The sequence below is a fragment of the Ornithorhynchus anatinus genome, chromosome X2 (assembly GCF_004115215.2).
Source record: "Ornithorhynchus anatinus isolate Pmale09 chromosome X2, mOrnAna1.pri.v4, whole genome shotgun sequence".
Classification (NCBI taxonomy): Eukaryota; Metazoa; Chordata; class Mammalia; order Monotremata; family Ornithorhynchidae; genus Ornithorhynchus; species Ornithorhynchus anatinus.
In genome coordinates this window covers 10,561,020-10,578,975 of record NC_041750.1, presented here as the reverse complement: position 1 = coordinate 10,578,975, position 17,956 = coordinate 10,561,020, and the positions used below count along the sequence as shown (strand labels likewise).

Below are 17,956 nucleotides of genomic sequence, written 5' to 3'. Positions count from 1 at the left end.
GGAGCACGTCTACCAACCGTTACCTTACACTCTCCCAAGCGCGTAATACGGTGCTCCGTGGACCGTAAGCACTCAGTATATACGACCGATCGATTGATTGATTGAAATGAGAGGTGGGGGAGAGCCGGGTGGGATCAGTCAATCAATCCATCAACTGTTTTTACCGACGGGGGCTTACTGTGCGTAGAGTACCGTACTAGCTGCTTGGTAGAGTAGGAAACAACGGTCGGGAGACATGTTCCCTGCCCACAGGGAGCTTTCGGTCCAGAAGAGGAGATGGACATTAACAGAAGTCACGGATATGTACGTGAGTGCCGCGGGGCTGAGGGTGGGATGAATAGGGAGTGCTAAAAGGGGACAGGTCCAAGCGCGTAGGTAGGCCGAAGAGGCCTCTCGGAGGAGACGTGATTTTATTAAAGGCTTTGAAGGCGGGGAGAGGGATGGTCCGTCGGATACAAAGAGGGAGGACGTGGGCGAGGGGTCGGCGGCGAGGTAGGCGAGGTGATGGAGTGCTTCCGAGCCGGCGGGAAGGAATTTCCGGCCAACGCGGAGGTGGACGGGCCACCGCCGGAGGCTCTCGAGGGGTGGGGGAGGGCTAAGAAATACGGCCCCCCGTCCCATGGGCCCTCGTCCGTCCTCCCGGTGAGATCCGCGGGGCAGCAGGGTGGAAATGGACAGCGTGGCCAAGAGCAGCAGCTCGGAGCTTGAGCCCGGGGGGCTCGGCCGGAGCCAAGTCCCCGGGCGATAGGGAAACCCACGGGGCCGGGTCACGAATGGAAACATTCCTGCTAAGTGGGGGAAAGGTCGTGGCGGAGCGGAACCGCCATAGACTTTGGCCTTTGCCCACTGAGGGCTGGAAAGCACAAAACATCTAGATAATGGCTCCCCCGCCCAACCCCCGTCTGGGCGGGAGCCCAGGTAGGCCGACTGGTCCCCGCCCCTGCCACTCATCCCACTTTTTCCCATCCCTACCAATCAGCTCGAAGGGGAGGGAGTCGGGATCACCTACGGTATTTCAGCCCCCGCTGGCCTCGAAGCGCTGCCACAGAGTGGAGCGGGTTGAGGGTGAGGAGTGAGAGGTTACGGGAGGAACACCAGCCCAGGCCTCGAGGAGAAGATACAGCTCCGATTCAGCGTCTCCAACCCCACGGACGGGATACAGCATCCGGAGAGGTGAGCGCGATAGGGGCTGGGGGTCGGGGGGGCTTCTTTAAGTGAGTCCGGGCTGAGATGCCGAAGGTCCCCGGAGAGAACAGGCTGTGGCCCGTTTTGGGGAGGTGGGCTCGGCGACCGCGGAAGGGATGTGACCGGGGAGCTCGACGAGTCTTGGGGAGGGTTGGAATGTTCGTCGAAAGGAACCGCATCTTCCCTCCGCGGTTCTCCTCCCGCCCCAATTCCCCGGTCACCTTGTTCTCAGATCCCCTGCTCCCCGGGAATCTCCCGAAAGGGGTTCAGGGTCCTCTGGGAAGCTCCCTTGTACCCTCCGAGGTGTCTGGGTGTGGGAGCGTTGGACATGGTGAGATGCTGGTGAGCCTTAGGGGTAGGCGGACGTCAGCGGCTCGGCGGGAGAGGCCCTCCCAAGGGACCGGGTGGTTTCGAATGAGTTAGGGAAGAGGCAGTCGAACGGGGAAGGGGCCGAAATCCCACGCTGGCGATGGAGAGGGAGGGAGGGAGGGAGGAAGTGTTGGTGGAGGTGGAGGGGTTGCCGGTGTCCCCAGGGGATGAGGCTGGCGTAGCTCAGGGAGCCTCATTCCCCGTCACTCTCCCAGATGGCGTCCACCTGCCCCCCAGGCCCTACGGAGAGTCTGGAGCTCCTGGATCTTCTCTTCGACCGACACGATGGAATTTTGCGCCATGTCGACCTGGAGGGCTCCGACTGGACCCATCTCGAAGACAGTGTGAGTTCCCTCCTCACACCACCTGCTCGCTCCCCTCCCCGCTTGACCGAGAGAGAGAGAGAGACTTGGATCAGAGTCCCAGGGCCCCCGGGGATTCCCAAGTGTGGGAGACCTACCCCCCGACCCCCGAAACCATCAGCGGCCCCCTCCGCGGCTCTGGGGGGGCGAGAGACACCTTCCCCTTCCGCTCAGTTTCCTAGCCCTCCATCCTGGCCCTGAAATCAGGGGCCAAGCATGCCTTTCCGGCCCTCCCCTTTCCAAGGCCTCTCTCTCTATCTCTCCTTTTTTTTTTTTTCCTCCTCCCTCCCCTTACAGCTCCTGCCAGGTCCAGAATCCAACGACTTCTTCAACTCCATCCTGGGCTCAGGTGACTCAATGCCCAGCTCTCCTCTTTGGTCCCCGGCCGCTAGCGACAGCGGTATCTCTGAGGACCCATCCTCTGACCAGCAAGACAGCCCCCAGCACTCCCTACTCATGGCCAGCCCTGGCAGCTACCGTGAGGGAGGGCCCAGCAAACCCCCTTACCCATCCTATTGCCACAGTCCCCCCACCGCTACTGGGCCCCAGGGGCCCAGAGCTGAGGTGCTGGAAACATCCGTGTCAATCGACCTGGGTAAGTACCAGGGATGAAACTTAGGGGGAAAGGGTGTCTGATACCTGGGACCGGGCAGGGCTGTCCTTCCACAGGAGTAGGGTCCCAAGGTCCCGGATGTTTTGGGGGGGGGGGGTGGGGCAGGGAGGAGAAGGTCAGAGAAGCGGCGTGGCGTAGCGGACGGAGTGCGGGTCTCGGAGTCAGAGGTTCTAATCCCGGCTCCGCCCCTTGTCTGCTGCGTGACCTCGGGCAAATCACTTCGCCTCTCTGGGCCTCAGTTACCTCCTCTGGAAAATGGGGATTGAGGCTTGTGGGCCCCACGTGGGACAGGGACCATGTTCAACCCGATTTGCTCGTGTCCGCCCCGGCGCTTAGAGTGGTGCCTGGCACACGGCAAGCGCTTAACGAATCAGCGCTTAGTACGGTGCCTGGCACGTAGTAAGCGCTTAACAAATGCCATAATTATTACTCTTAGGGGAGAGGTGGGCGTTGGAAATCCTAGAGGTTCCGCCGGCGGCCGGCGTTGTTGCCTCGCCTTGCAATCAATCGACTGATCAGTCGACAGTATTTACTTAGGGCTCTCTGAGCGCAGGGCACTGGACGACACGATAGAGTCGGTAGATTCGATCCGTGCCCGCAAGGAACTCAGGCTCTAGCCGGGAAGACGGACACGAGAGGTCACGACGGGGAGGGGAAGCGAACCGAGTCCGGGGATCCGGACGGAAATGCTAGGGGCTCCTGGTGGGTGCCAAGGCCGTTGGTTTCCGGGGGCGAGAGCAGAAACCGACTGGGACCGGAAGGCGGGGTGGGGGCCAAGGTGCCTGGCTGTTCTGATAAGGAGAGGGGGGCGGGGGACGAAGCTGGGCATTTCAAGCCGCAGGGGCGGCAAGACTCCGGCTCACCCTGGGGCCCGCTCGGACCGAGGGCGTCCCCACCGGCCCCCCGGGCAGGGCCGCCAAAGGGTAGGGGCAGCGGAAGCGCGGGCTGGCTTCTCCCCCCTTCCCACTCCCGACCTGCACCCCCCCCGCCCCTCTCCCCATGCCCGGGCCAGAGCTGTGCCAGCTCGCTGCCGGAGTCGACAGCGTGCGCTGTCGGTGAACGGTTAGCTGTTGTAGTTCAGACTCCAAATACAATCTCGGCCGGAGGTTGGCACCGCCTCGAGGCTAAGTCCGCCCCTTGGCACGCACACCGGCGAGGGGCGGCCCGGCCCCCCCCCCCCGGCCATTCCCCTGTGTCTATCCCAGCGCTTAGAACAGCGCTCTGCACATAGTAAGCGCTTAACAAATACCAACATTAATCAATTAATTAACCCACGCCTCCATGGGCTCTCTAATCCGGGCGGCTCGGCCCGGCCCCCAACGCGGAAACAGAAAGCATCGTTTTCGTAATGATTCGAGGCGGGACGGGCACGCCGGCATCCAATTCCCAGGGCCCGACCTGGCTTCCTCTGCGCCTCTGCCCGTTCCACTCCTCCGTCCAGGGAGACGAGGGTGATCACGCCGGGTAATGGGGAGTTGGACAGACCCTAAAGGGATCCGGAAATCAAGGAGATCCAAGGGAGAAGGAGAAGGTCGAGGGGCCGGAAGGCGAAATGGAGACATTCCGGGACGAGCGGTTGGAATGTCCGAATTTCCCGGTCCCGGAAGGGCAGGTCCAGGGGGTTGTGGCCTCCCAATGGCAGGGTCTGCTGGGGAAGTCCAGAGCCACCAGGAGGTGGCAGTAGGCCCCCAGTTTGCCCGGCGTTGCCCCAGTTCTGGCTGGGCGGCCAACGGGTCGGATCGAGATCCAACGGAGCGAGGTGGCCCAGACCCTCCCGTGTGATAGACCAACTTTGAACGTGCTCGGCGGTCGGGGCAACACAGAGATTACGGTTCCCAGCAGGACCTCCCGATGGTTGGGACCGGTGAATAGCCGGCTAGTTGGCCTCTGGCCTACGATCGAAGCAGCACGGCCCAGTGGCTAGAGCACGGGCCTGGGAGTCGGAAGGTCGGGGGTCCTAATCCCGGCCCTGGCCGCTCGTCTGCTGTGTGACCTTGGGCGATGGCACTTCCCTTCTCTGGGCCTCAGTCACCTCATCTGCAAACTGGGGACGAAGACTGCGCGCCCCGCGTGGGTCAACCCGACCACCTCATATCTGCCCCAGTGCTTAGAACAGTGCTCGGCACGTAGAGAGCGCCTAACAGATATCATCACCGCCGTCACGATCTGTGGCCCGATACCCCCTCGGAGCCGTCGCGAGACCTGGCTCGTGGCTGGGGGACTCTGAGGGTCAAACCGGGGCACTCTTCGGCTTGCGGTTTAGGTATCTGATTTGGCCCCGCATCCCCCAGTCACCCCCGACCTCCCGAACTGAGATTTCCGAAGCGCTCGACGGAGACCGTCGTTATTCTTCCTCGTTATGGGCGAGGGGCGGTAGTCCCGGGGAAGGGAGCCTTTAGGATCACAGGCAATGACTCTGAGACTGTATCCTCCAGCAGAAATGTGGACCCCGGGTGTCTTCCAGGAGGACAGTCAGGAGCTGTCTGGCTCATCCCCATCCTGTACCCTCACAGTCAAAGACCTGTTGCTATCCAGCAGCAGTGACCTGGTGAGATCCTGCCCTTGCCCCAGGCCAACACGCTCATTCAGCGGCTCTGGCCCGCCCTTCCTTTTGGAGCTGCAGCCTCCAATCTCTGCTCCCCCCGCCCCCAGAACCGGTCCTTTGGTTCCCACCACCATGTCAGTCCGTCTCTTGAGCCATCCAAACATCCACCACGCCCAACGAACAGTAGCCTCACAGTCCCACCCTATTCCGTTTTTGTTTCGTTTTTGTTTTTCCGGGGGCTCCCCCCTCCCCCCCCCCACCTCACCCTGTCAGGAGCATCTTGAGAAAGAGTTTGGGTGAGAAGTAACATTTAGCCCCAGTATTTTCCCTTCCCCCCCAACCCTTGGACTCCCAGCCCCTCCCCAGGAACCTGAGGGGGTCTTTGTTCTCGCAGCACCAGCAGCACCAGCAGCACCAGCAGCAGGTACCCCCCTTCCTGTTAAGACCAGGCTCCGGGCACTGCCAGGAACTGGTGCTGACCGAGGATGAGAAAAAGCTCCTGGTAAAGGAGGGTGTCACCCTGCCCGCTCAGCTGCCCCTCACTAAGGTAGGAAGCCTGTCCGCGAACTGAGGTGGCCTTCCAAACTTCTGGGTCCCATCTCTCCTTCGGGGGGCGTCGTTCACGCCTGCGTGGTGGTTGCTTGGAGGCGGTTGGAAAATCCCACGGGGATTTCCGTAGAAGGACGCTGCATTGGGCATACCCAGAAGCGGCTCCGCCACCAAGCTGGCCGGACGTCACGGCTTCCTCGCCCTGGCTAAGGAGGTCCAGAACGGGGGAAGGTATGGGTTTTTTTTCCCTACGGCCCGGTCGGGATCAGCGGGGCTCTATCCTCCAGGAACCGAAGGCGGGAGAAGCGTCCGTTCCCACCGACTTCCTCACTCCCCCCCTCCGCCCCCCACCAGGAATTTGGGGAGGTCCTTTCTAAACTGTCAGGAGGTCACCTCTCAGACCCTGCCTCCCCTCACCCCCTCCGTTCCCTTGACCCTTCCCCTTTCCGTCTGGCAGTTTGAAGAGCGGGTGTTGAAGAAAATCCGCCGGAAAATTCGGAACAAACAATCGGCCCAAGAGAGCCGGAAGAAGAAGAAGGAGTACATCGATGGGCTGGAGACTCGGTACCGCCTCTACCCCCGCGTCCTTACCCCCTTCCACATTCTTCCCCCGAACCCCCGAAGAAGGGATGGGAACATTGGCAGCTTTCCCCTTCGCCCGCCGCTGCCAATGCCAATTCTCTCGAGGCTTCTCACGAAAGACAGGGCCGTGGTCTCCCGGGTGCCACGTCCTGTCCCTTGATCAATCAGGGTCCCGAACTCTGGGGCACCGGTCCTTTACAGGGTGGGAGAGCGGATTAGGGAAGGAGAGGCTCCGCGGGTCCCCGCGGAGAGCCCTTTTTGGGGATTGGAGTTTCACCCCTCCGCCTCGGTCCTTCCTCTCTTTCCCCTGCAGGATGTCAGCCTGCACAGCCCAGAACCAGGAGCTGCAGAGGAAAGTCCTACACCTGGAGAAACAGAATCTGTAAGTTGGAGTCCACCGGTGTATAGGGAGTGGGAGAGCAGAGGAGCCCAACCCAGCTCCAGGGCCGCTGAGGAAGGGGAGCACACCAGTTTTCCCCGGGGCTTCTTTATTCATCCTCCCAGATCCCTCCTGGAGCAGCTGCGGAAACTCCAAGCCCTCGTGGTACAGTCCACCAGCAAAGCAGCTCAGACAGGCACCTGTGTGGCGGTACGTTTCCGTTTCCCGATCAGGCCCCCCCGCCTCCACACACACACTCTCTCTCTCTCTCTCTCTCACACTCTCCTCTCCTGCCTCTCCTGCTCCTCTGAGGAAGCGTCGGGAAAAAAGTCTCCCCTGTCGGAGATCCCTCTGTAGGATTGAGAGAACGTAGGTGTGGGAATAGTAGTGAGGCTCTGATTTCGGATCCTATCCCCACCCCACGACAGCCGGTGTCAGTGTCGCCGACTCTGAACCAGCCCCCTTCTGTGTGCACAGTCCTACACCGGGTGCCTACTGGTGACGGTACGCCGAACCGAGCCCACGCGTGAGAAGCCCTGTGGCCTAGTGGAAGGAGAATGGCCTAGTGGAAGGAGAACGGGCCGGGGAGCCAGAGGACCTGGGTTCTTGTCCCAGCTCCGCCAGTTGATTGCTGTGTGACCTAGGGCAACTCACTTCACTTCCCCGTGCCTGGGGTTCCCCAACTGTAACGTGGGGATTCGATGCCTGCTTTCCCTTCCGTTTAGACAGTAAGCCCCATGGGGGCCAGGGACTGTGACCAACCTAATTAACTTGTATCTACCCCAGCGCTTAGAACAGTGCTTGACACATAGGAGGTCCTTGCAAGCCATAAATGACAATAATAATAATAATATCGTGCTGTAACGTACGACACGGGACACCTCCAGCAGGCAGTGCGTACACAGAACACGGGCGCTGGGTGCTTAGGGAAACAATATTTAAACAAAAAATCAAAAATGCAGCTTCTGCCTTCAAGGATCTTATAATTCCGCAGGAGAGATAGTAGACATGGAGTCACGGAATGTACCACAGTTAATAGAGAGTAGCTAGAAGTAGAAGCCGTAAGCCAATGGATCAGTAAGTAACCCAGTGGCACTTTCAGAAGTCTTTGTAGAAGGGGAGAGGGGAGACCGTAGGTGAAGGGTGGATAGAGAGCCTTGAAATGGGTTGCCGGGAGTTTCCCATCTTATAGAAGAAGCCGTGAGTGGGCCGAGGAGGGGTATTTAGGTGGAGTTGTAGTATGAAGAGGAGAGAGGCTAGGGGCAGAGACACCCCCCCCCCCCAACCCCATAGAGGCTGATGCAGTAAAGTGGCTGGAAGGTGATGAGGGAAGACTTGAACCCAGCTGGCTAGGCAGATGAGAGCTCAACCCCCGCCCCCACCCCACCCCAAAACTCATTACCCTAATGGAAGTTGGTAACAATAATAATTGTGTTAAGCGCTTACTATGTGCCGGGCACCGTACCAAGTGGCGGGGTGGACACAAGCAAATTGGATCGGACACAGTCCCCGTCCCACGTGGGACTCACGGTCTCGATCCCCAAATATGTTAAAAGTCACAAGTGGGCTGCTTCCCCCGTGAAGGACAACCTCTTTCTGGAGAGCTCAGGGCCAGACCCTGACGACATATCTCTCCCCCAGCAGTCAGTGTAGAACGTGGCACGCAGCGCTTAACGAGTACCATTTAAAAAAATAAATCAGACTTGGATCCGGGGCCGGGGGGGGCGGGGCGGGTAAATCCCTGGAACCAGGGTTCCCGATTACAGGGACAGCCAGAGATCAGGAATCAGAAGCCGTCGGGAAGAGTTGGGACCGATCCCGCTCTGTAAAAGTGCCGGGGCGCTCGGGGAGAGGCTTGGAACTGGGGCGACTCAGTTATTCAGACTTTTGTCCTTCCGGGCTCCAGGTCCTGCTGCTGTCATTTGCCCTTATCGTCTTTCCCTCCATCAGCCCTTTTGCTCAGAACAAAGCCGAAGCCCCAGGAGACTTTGTGCCAGTCAGAGGTAGGTCCTGTTCGCCCTCACCCCAGCAGCCGAGGGGGCTCCAAGCACCCCTCCCCTTACCCCAGTCTTCCTCTAGACCTAGCGCCGAGGCTGTGAAGGGCTAGTTCTGACTAGGGTGAAGATGCGGCTCCCTCAAGGAAATTCTTCCGGCCCCGGGCAACCCCAAGATTATGCCAGTGGGTTGAGCTAGGGGCCGCTGCCCATCAGGCAGACTCCCCACATGCTGGGTCACCGGGTGGCATTTTTGTAGGTAGGGCTTCTGGGGATCAGCGATGCCCTGAATGGCTTTAAAGCAGGCTAGGTTAGGTTAGGTTAGGGCTGGGCAAAAGCAGAGCTCCGCAGCTGCCCGAACGGCAACCCCCAAGAGAAGTGTGAGCTAGTTTCTCAAATCGCCAGGCCCAGATAGGCCAAAGGTAATCCAACGCTCTCGCCAACTCATCCGCTCTTCTCCCTCCCTCAGTTTGTGAGCCCCAAGTGGGACCCGATGATCTTGTATCTACCCCAGCACTTAGTATAGCGCTCAGCACAGAGTAAGCTCTTAACAAAGACCACAAGTATTCATTATTAGTGAAGCGTTCGATCAATACCCGCTTGATTATCCTTCTTCACTACTTATCCCTCATTCTTCTGCCCCAAGGAGGCTGGGGGGGGGGGCGGGGGGGTGCTGGATAAAAGCAAGAGCCAAAGAGCCAAAGAGAGGATCTAGTATCCTCTCGAAACTCTCCCCTAATGGATCTCTCTCCCTCCGCCTCAGTCTTCTCCAGGTCCCTGCACGCGGATGCTGCCTCGCGGGTCTTCCAGGCCCTCGTCAAGGACGGGGAGGAGCCGGGCCCCAGGGAAGGCGACACACCACGGTGGAGGGAATACTCCCAGGAGGAGCACAGCTCCAGTCTGCTGAGCAAGTTCCTGGGCAGTTCCCAGGAGCAGGAATCTCACCCCGGCAACGGGACGCCCTCCCTCCCTCCCCAGGCCCAGCCCAATCTGGAAGGAGTCAAACCAGGGGAGAGTTCGGGGCCGAACCAGGGGCTGCTGCTCTGGTCTGACCCAAACACCCCCAGCCCAATGGTGCTGGAGCTGGGGGAGGAACTCTGATCTCCCCCCTCCCCCCCCCACCACCACTCTCCAGCCCCCTCGCAGTGCTTCTTCCCCCTCAGATGAGGCCGGACAAGATTCCCTCCCTCGGGAGCTAGGGAGGGTGACAGAGGGAGAGTTGGGTGCCGGGGGGCGGAAAAAAAACCAAGGCTCACACGTACACCACAACCCCCAGAACAGGGCTGCTAACCCCCGGGGGGCTTGGGGGGGAAAGAGGAGCGGTTTCTTGTACCAGCCTGAGAACTCCCTCTCAGCCCACAGGGGAGGCAAGGGGAAGGAGAAAGGGCAACCAGCCCTCAAACTGAGGGTCTTGTCTAAGCGCTGGGGGCTGGAAAGGGGGCCGGATGGTTCTAGGCTAAGGGCCGGGTCCCCCTGCGGGGTCCCTCAGGCAGGCAGCGAACGGAGCCCCTGCAGAATTCTAGCCTGGGAGGGGAAAGAGAAGGAAACGGGGACTGGGGTGGGAGGCCCATAGACATTCAAACACCTCAACATCCAACATTTATCTAGACGCAGAGGCAAACGTCACCTCACACGTAGGACGGGCAGATGTGCCAATCCGTGGCGACCCCCCAATTGTACCTCCCGAGCGCCTAGTACAGTGCTCTGCACACGGTAAGCTCTCAATAAACACGATCGAATGAATGAATGAACCCCCTCCCTCCCGCAACTGACTTAGCAACGCATCCACGAGCGTGGATGCGGTCACGCTCACATACCCGCTCCTGCCAAACCTGACCAAAAACATACCTAGCCACCCCCATTCTCCAGGGAGTAGAGTGGAAGCTCCTTGCGGGCAGGGGACACGTCTCGGGCTTCTGTTGTACTTTTCCAAGTGCTTAGTGCAGTGTCTTGCTCTTAGTAGGCGCTCAATAAACATCATTACTATGACCCGCCTCGATCCCTGTATCAGCCTCCTTGCTGACCTCCCAGCCTCCTGTCTCTTCCCCACTCCGGTCCATACTTGGCCCTGCTGGCCGGATGATTTTTCTACAGAAACGTTCGGGCCATGTTTCCCCACTCCCGAAGAAACTCCAGCGGTTGCCCATCCACCTCCTCATCAGACAGAAAACCCCTCGCCATTGGCTTTAAAGCACTCAGTAACTTTGCTCCCTCCCACCTCAACTTAATACTTTATTACAACGCAGCCCGCCCACTTCGCTCCTCTAATGCTAACCTTCCTCCATCTCGCGGGGGACCGCTCACCCACCTCCTGCCTCTAGCCTGGGACACCCCCCCCCCCCCCCCGCCCGCCATACCCGCCGATGGCTCTCCCCCTCTTCGAAGCCTTATCGAAGGTACATCTCCTCCAAGAGGCCTTCCCTGATGAAGCCCCCTCTTTCTTTTCAACTCCCTTCTGCGTGGCCCCGAGTCGCTCCCTTTATTTATCCCTCCTCCCAGCCCCACAGCACTTATGTACATATCTGTGATCTATTTATCTTAATGACCATCTGCCCCTGAGACTGTTAGCTCCCGGTGAGCAGGGAATCTGACCGTTTATCGTTATATTGTACTCTCCCTAGCACTCAGCGCTCTGCATGCAATAAGCGCTCAATAAACGATTGACCAACTGACCTGCTGTTTGCAGTTTCCTGAGCCTCTCACTCAAGACCCAGGTTGGGCTCTGGACCTCCTTTCTCCTCCTCCCGTTGGCCCCGGGTAAGACCCTGCCCCTTCTTCCAGGGATCTGGGGGCCGACTTATTTTAGCAGAAAATGACTCGGGGTCCCGCTCCCTCACTCCGACCCCGGTCCCGCCCGGGCAGAATCGGAAACTGGACCATCTGGGCCTCCTCGGCAAGCAGCAGCTCCGAGGGGCTACCGGCCTCGGGGAAAGGGATCTGGCAGTGAAGTTCGCTGACCCCGGTCGGCCTGCTCCCTTTCCATCCTCTCTCTGGACGTGAAGGTGGCAAGACTACCACCTTCCCCCGGAAGCCCAGCGGAGAGTGGAAGCGGCAGGGCCTAGCGGAAAGAACCCGGGAGTCCGGAGAGCCGGCTTCCAAGCCCGGCTCCGCCACTTGCCTGCTGCGTGACCTTGGGCAAATCACTTCACTTCTCGAGGCCCCGGGGCCCTCATCGGTAGAAATAATAATAATAACGATGATGTTGGTATTTGTTAAGTGCTCACTATGTGCAGAGCACTGTTCTAAGCGCTGGGGGAGATACAGGGTAATCAGGTTGTCCCACGTGAGGCTCATGGTTAATCCCCATTTTACAGATGAGGTCGCTGAGGCACAGAGAAGTGAAGTGACTTGCCCACCGTCACACAGCTGACAAGTGGCAGAGCCGGGAGTCGGACTCATGACCTCTGACTCCGAAGCCCAGGCTCTCTTCCACTGAGCCACGCTACTTCTACTTTCCCTCAGAAATGGGGATAAGATGCTTCTTGAGCCCCAGTGCAGGACCGGGACTGTGTCCAATCTGCTGATCTTGCATCTCCCCCTGTGCTTAGAAGCGGGGCTTGGCGCGTCGTAAGCACTTAGCAAATACCATTATTAGGGAAACGGGTGGGGAGCTCAGCAGCCAAATCAGAGCCCGGTGAGTCTTCCAGGCTGGAAGATCTTGGACTTGGGACTCCTGCTTTGCAGCCCTGGATCTCTCCCAGGCACCTGGTGGGAGGAGTAAGGAGTGAGTTAACTAGGGTAAGGATTCTCTTCATCCTCACTTGCACCCTGCCCCTGGGGCCCAATCCTAGATCGTAAAAATAATAAGAGTAATGATGGCGCTTATTGAGCGCTTACTGTGCTCCAAGCACCGTTCTAAGCGCTGGGATAGAAACAAGGATTTCATTTGTCCCACGTGGGGCTCACGGTCTTTATCCCCCCTTTTACAGACGAGGGAACTGAGGCCCAGAGAAGTTAAGTGCCTTGCCCAAAGTCACACAGCCGGCCAGTGGCGGAGCTGGGATTCGAACCCACGACCTCCGATTCCCAAGACTGTGCCCTTTCCACTAAGCCACGCCGCTTCGCCTTTAATGCCCTCTCCCGGGTCCAGGAGCCCCCAGCCGGCCCCAGATTTAGAGGGCAGTGTGAGCCCTCTCACCTCTGGCCCCATGATAATAACAATAATGATAACGTTGGTATCTGTTAAGCGCTTCCTATGTGCAGAGCACCGTTCTAAGCGCTGGGGGAGATACAGGGTCATCGGGTTGGCCCACGTGAGGCTCGCCGTCTCCATCCCCATTTTCCCGATGAGGTCACTGAGGCCCAGAGAAGCGAAGTGACCTGCCCACGCTCACACAGCTGACGAGTGGCGGAGCCGGGATCCGAACCCACGACCTCGGACTCCCAAGCCCGGGCTCTTTCCACCGAGCCACGCTGCACCCCTGAGCTCTCAAGAGAGAAAATTCGCAAGGCCCTAGAATTGCCACTCACAGCCGGGAAAGGGGAAACCGACCCAAATGGGAAAGCCAAGGCAGAGCCAAGAAGAAACCTAGTGGGAAGCGGCTGGCGAGCAGCCTGCGGCAGCCGTTTCTGCCGTGGCTCAGGAGGAGGGAAGAGGAGACGTGGAGCGGCTCCTGCCCGGCATTAAGGCCTAGTGGAGAGAGCCTGGCAGTCAGAAGACCCAGCTTCCCCCACCCGCCCACTGTGAGACCTTGGGCAAGTCACTTAACTCCGAGCCCGTTTCCTCATCTGCAGAGTGGAGATGGAATTACTCGTCCTGCCTCCCTCTTAAGGCTGAGCCCGCCGCGGGCCGGGGACCGCGTCCGGTTGGCTTGGGCCGCCTCACCCCCGCCGCGCCTGGTACAATGCTTAGCACATACCGGCCGCTTAAATACCGCCTTTAGTATCGTTACGGGTCTGGGGTGCGGCTATGACCCAGCCACCCCCTAAGCCAAGCCCGTGGCAGCTGCGGCCCTCTTCGCAGATGCGGCCAGAATCCTTTGGGGCCCTGCTCTGCGTTCCGGGGCTAGGGAGAAACCCGCTGGCCCCGGTCCGCGGCCCGCACCTCCAAGCCTAAAATAATAACGTTGGTATTTGTTAAGCGCTCACTACGTGCCAAGCGCTGTTCCAAGCGCTGGGGACCTACGAGGTCATCAGGCTGTCCCACACGGGGCTCTCAGTCTTCATCCCCGTTTTACAGGTGAAGTCACTGAGGCCCAGAGAAGGGAAGTGACTCGCCCAAGGTCCCACAGCTGACAAGTAGCGCAGCCGGGATTCGAACCCATGACCTCCGACACCCAAGCCCGCGTCCCTTCCACCGAGCCACGCTGCTTCCCGGAAGCTTCGGGCATCACCTCCTGCCCTCTCGGCCTGCCCGGGATGGATTAAGAGAAGCAGCGTGGCTCAGCGGGAAGAGCCCGGGCTTGGGAGTCAGAGGCCACGGGGTCGAATCCCGGCTCTGCCACCTGTCAGCTGTGTGACCGTGGGCGAGTCACTTCACTTCTCTGGGCCTCAGTGACCTCATCTGGAAGATGGGGATTAAGACTGCGAGCCTCACGCGGGACAACCCCATGACCCTGTCTCTCCCCCAGTGCTTAGAACAGTGCTCCGCATGTAGTAAGCGCTTAACAAATGCCAACGTTATTATTCCCTCTGGTCCTCGACCCTGCTTTTCCCCTTAACCCATTCTGCCCCGGGTTTCGGGTGGCCCTTCCGGGCGGAACGATGTGCAAGTTGGGTGTCGACCACCCGGCCCTCGGCACGAATGCCAGCATCTTCTTCCTCGCACTTCGGAGCGGGGTCCACGGTGGCTTCCCCCTAGTCCCGCCCCCCCCGGGCTGGCGTGTCCCTCTGGGATCTCCCGCCCCTGCACTTCCCACAAGGTCACCCCGCTCCTTCCTCCGCTGGCCCCCCGCAGCTGGACTGTCTCCGTCGAACTCTACTCGAATTCTAGAGAAGCAGCGTGGCTCAGTGGAAAGAGGCAGAGGTCACGGGTTCGAATCCCGGCTCTGCCACTTGCCAGCCGTGTGACCGTGGGCGAGTCACTCCGCTTCTCCGGGCCTCAGTTCCCTCATCTGCACAATGGGGATTCACCGTGAGCCTCACGCGGGGGGACAACCTGATCGCCCTGTATCTACCCCAGCGCTTAGGGCGGCGCTCTGCACATAGTAAGCGCCTACCAAATACCAAGGTTATCATCATTACTCGCCTCCCCGGTCGGAGATTCAAGCGAAAGCAGTTCCTAGCTAGCATCGCAGGCTTCGAGCCCGTCTTCTACTGCTGCGTGAGCTTCTCGCTCGAGGTCGGGGCCGCTGGGTCGCTCCACGTCACGTCTCCTTACGAAGCCCCCCCACCCGGGGGTCGGGGGTCGCCCAAGGCAGCAGCTATTTAGGAAGAGAAACGACGCCGTGAAAAGCTTCAGGACGCCGGAGAGCAGCGGCCCCGAACGAGCAGGTGGCCCGGAGGGGCAGAAAAGACCACCGTCTAAAACGCCCCATCTTCCTGCCAGGGAGGGGGAAATCCCCTGCACGGATTTCTCTAAAGGTGTCCTTAAGCTGCCTCTACGCTGCTCGGAGAAAACCGATGAAGAAAAACCATTGATCAGACACAGGGATCCAACTGGCAATCTGGTTAATTCACTCGCTAAAATGGATTTTTTTTTTCCCCCCTTCGACGTCACCCAGTCCAGTCGGACCGTCGACGGATCAAACTGATCACATAATCGACAAATTTCCCAGTCGCTACGGGTGTGTGGGTGTAAGAGTGCAAAAGAGAGGGAGGAAAGAAAAGGATGTTTACATCTGGGCATTTACCATCTCGGGGGGGAGAAACACCAAGGAAAGTCAGTTGGGGGTGGCCCAAACGCTTGCTGGGCTGTAGATTCCCAAGCGGGACATTTGGGTGGTAATGCCAGTCTCGCTCCAGGGGGGAAACACTTGTCCGAGCCTCAATTCTCCATTTAGAAAATGGAGCAAAAGATCCCTACCCCGCCTATCGCCCAGCGACGTCGGGGACAAAGGGAGCCTCGATCAGAAAGGGCACGGAGCAAGAGAAATCGGGTCAGAAAAGTCAGATCGCAGTGGCATCTGAACCTCCCTCCGAAAAAGAGCACCATCAGATCATCAAAGGGACAAGCTCGAATCCCGGCTCCACCACTTAATAATAATAAATCACGTCGGCATTCGTTAAGCGCTTACTATGCGCAGAGCACTGTTCTAAGCGCTGGGGTAGATACGGGGTAATCGGGTTGTCCCACGCGAGGCTCACAATCTTCATCCCCATTTTCCAGATGAGGTCTCTGAGGCCCAGAGAAGTGAAGTGACTTGCCCACAGCCACACAGCTGCCAAGCGGCGGAGCCAGAATTCGAACCCATGACCTCGGACTCCCAAGCCCGGGCTCTCTCCACTGAGCCACGCTGCTTCTCACTTGCCCGCCGCGTGTGACCTTGGGTGAGTCGCTTTGCGCCTCAGTTCCCTGAGCTGCAAAATGGGGATGCGCTACCTTATTTTTTACTTCCCCTCAGACGGCGAGCCCCACAGCGGGTCAGGGACTGGGAATTTACCCCACTGCTCAGAACAGTGCTTGGCACCTAGTAAGCGATGACCAAATACCACAGTCTTTATGTCGACATCATTGACAGAGCCCGGGATTTCTTGAGAGTCCGGGAAAGTCCTTCCGGCCAGAGGGGCCACAGGGGCAGCCGGCAGGTATCTGGACATCCTGACTCACCCGCCCTGCCGCTGGGCATCGGGGCAGAGGCAGAGATCGTCTCAGAGGCCGTGTCAGTTGCTCTTCGGGGCATAATCCTACAGCCCGAACCAGAAGGTAATCGGATTCTCTTCACACACGCTCCTTGAGAGCCAGCAGTGGGATGAAGCCGCGGAGGGAGGCCCAACAACTGCCGACCCCCGGTCCCCGTCCTGCCCTCCCTCCTCATATTCGCCAATTACTCTCCCCCGCCTTCGAAGCCTTCCTGAGGGCACATCTGCTCCAACAGGCCATCTCTGCGCCCTCTGACCCCTTTCTCCCTCTCCCTTTGTTCGTGCCCCGGCCCCACAGCGCTTACATACATATCTGTCCTTTATTTATATCCTCCGTCTCCCCCATCTAGACTGCGGAGAGGGAATGTGTCGGTTTATTGTTGCACTGTACCGTCCCAAGCGCTTAGTGCAGTGCTCTGCACACAGTAAGCGCTCAATACAATGAATGGATACTGTGGGGAGACCCCGGCCAGTAGCGTGGACAAGAGCGTGTGCAGGACACGGCGCTCGAGCTGGCGGCGGGAAGCACGGAACGGGGAAGCGGTGCGGCCTGGTGGATGGAACCTAGGCCTGCGAGACGGAAGGCCCCAGGTTCTAATAATAATAGTAATGTTGGTATTCGTTAAGCACTTACTATGGGCAGAGCACTATTCTAAGCGCTGGGGTAGATACGGGGTAATCAAGTTGTCCCACGAGGGGCTCACCGTCTCCATCCCCATTTTACAGATGAGGTCACTGAGGCACAGAGAAGTGAAGTGACTAGCCCACACTCACACAGCTGCCAAGTGGCCGAGCCGGGATTCGAACCCAAGACCTCGGACTCCCAAGCCCGGGCTTTCCGCTGAGCCACGCTGCTTCTCTGCTTCTAATCCCGGCACTGCCGCTCGTCCATCGGCCGTGTGAGTTACTTCGCTTCTCTGTGCCTCGATCACCTCATCTGTAAAACGGTGATTAAGACCGAGCCCCATGTGGGACATCACGGACTACGTCCAACCTGATTGGCTCGTATCTACCCCGGCACCCACTACGGTGCCTGCTACGTAGTAGGCATTTAAATACCATTAAAAAAAACCCCCAAAACCAAAACCAGCGGGCCGGGTCTAGGAATGGGAATGGAAGCTGGTGATCCAGGCTTCTATGGTTGCTGAATAAAGGCCCCAAGCCTTTGGAAGCGGCATAGCCTTCTGGAATCGGAGGACCTGAGTTCTAATCCTGACTCTGTCACCTGCCTGCTCTGTGACCTTGAGTAAGTTACTTCACTTCTCTGCGCCTCAGTTCCCTCATCTGTAAAATGGCGATTCATTCATTCTGTATTTATTGAGCGCTTACTATGTGCAGAGCACTGTACTAAGCGCTTGGAATGGAGAATTGGGCAGCAGAGACAATCGCTGCCCGATGACGGGCTCACAGTCTACACTGAGCCTTATGCGGATCGTGGACGGTGTCCAACCTAATAAGCTCGCATCTACCCCAGCGCTCGGTAAGGTCCCTGGCACACAGTAAGCACTTAATACCATTAAAGACAACACTAAACATAAAACCCACAACCCGTCGTCTTAATCCAAGTCTCCAATGCCGCCCGCCCCTTCCCTCGCCTCCTAGGGTCTGGCGAAGGATGCCTTGGAGAGCCAACAACCG

The 17,956-nt window shown here is 58.9% G+C and overlaps 1 protein-coding gene across 7 annotated transcripts; it reads left to right on the top strand.

Annotated features, from left to right (window-relative positions):
• Positions 1-985: 985 nt before the first annotated feature.
• CREB3L3 (cAMP responsive element binding protein 3 like 3) lies at positions 986-10,526 on the top strand. 7 transcript variants are annotated; one of them, XM_029053332.2, is made up of 10 exons: positions 986-1,173; positions 1,770-1,898; positions 2,214-2,265; positions 4,994-5,077; positions 5,469-5,621; positions 6,081-6,187; positions 6,519-6,587; positions 6,710-6,794; positions 8,491-8,587; positions 9,342-10,526. In XM_029053332.2, the coding sequence occupies exons 2-10, from the start codon at positions 1,840-1,842 to the stop codon at positions 9,677-9,679; spliced, it is 1,044 nt and encodes a 347-aa protein (XP_028909165.1). In that variant the 5' UTR covers positions 986-1,173; positions 1,770-1,839; the 3' UTR covers positions 9,680-10,526. The 7 variants fall into 7 exon arrangements, with proteins under 7 accessions (XP_028909165.1, XP_028909164.1, XP_028909163.1 ...); XM_029053331.2 differs by having other exon boundaries at positions 4,968-5,077; XM_029053330.2 differs by having other exon boundaries at positions 4,965-5,077.
• The last annotated feature ends 7,430 nt before the right edge of the window (positions 10,527-17,956 follow it).

Coding starts and splice junctions, on each gene's coding strand:
- CREB3L3 (XM_029053326.2), top strand. CDS start 1,770: ATGGCGTCCACCTGCCCCCCAGGCCCTACGGAGAGTCTGGAGCTCCTG. Junction 5,622..6,080: donor CTCAGCTGCCCCTCACTAAG/GTAGGAAGCCTG, acceptor TCCGTCTGGCAG/TTTGAAGAGCGGGTGTTGAA. Junction 6,795..8,490: donor AGACAGGCACCTGTGTGGCG/GTACGTTTCCGT, acceptor TCCGGGCTCCAG/GTCCTGCTGCTGTCATTTGC.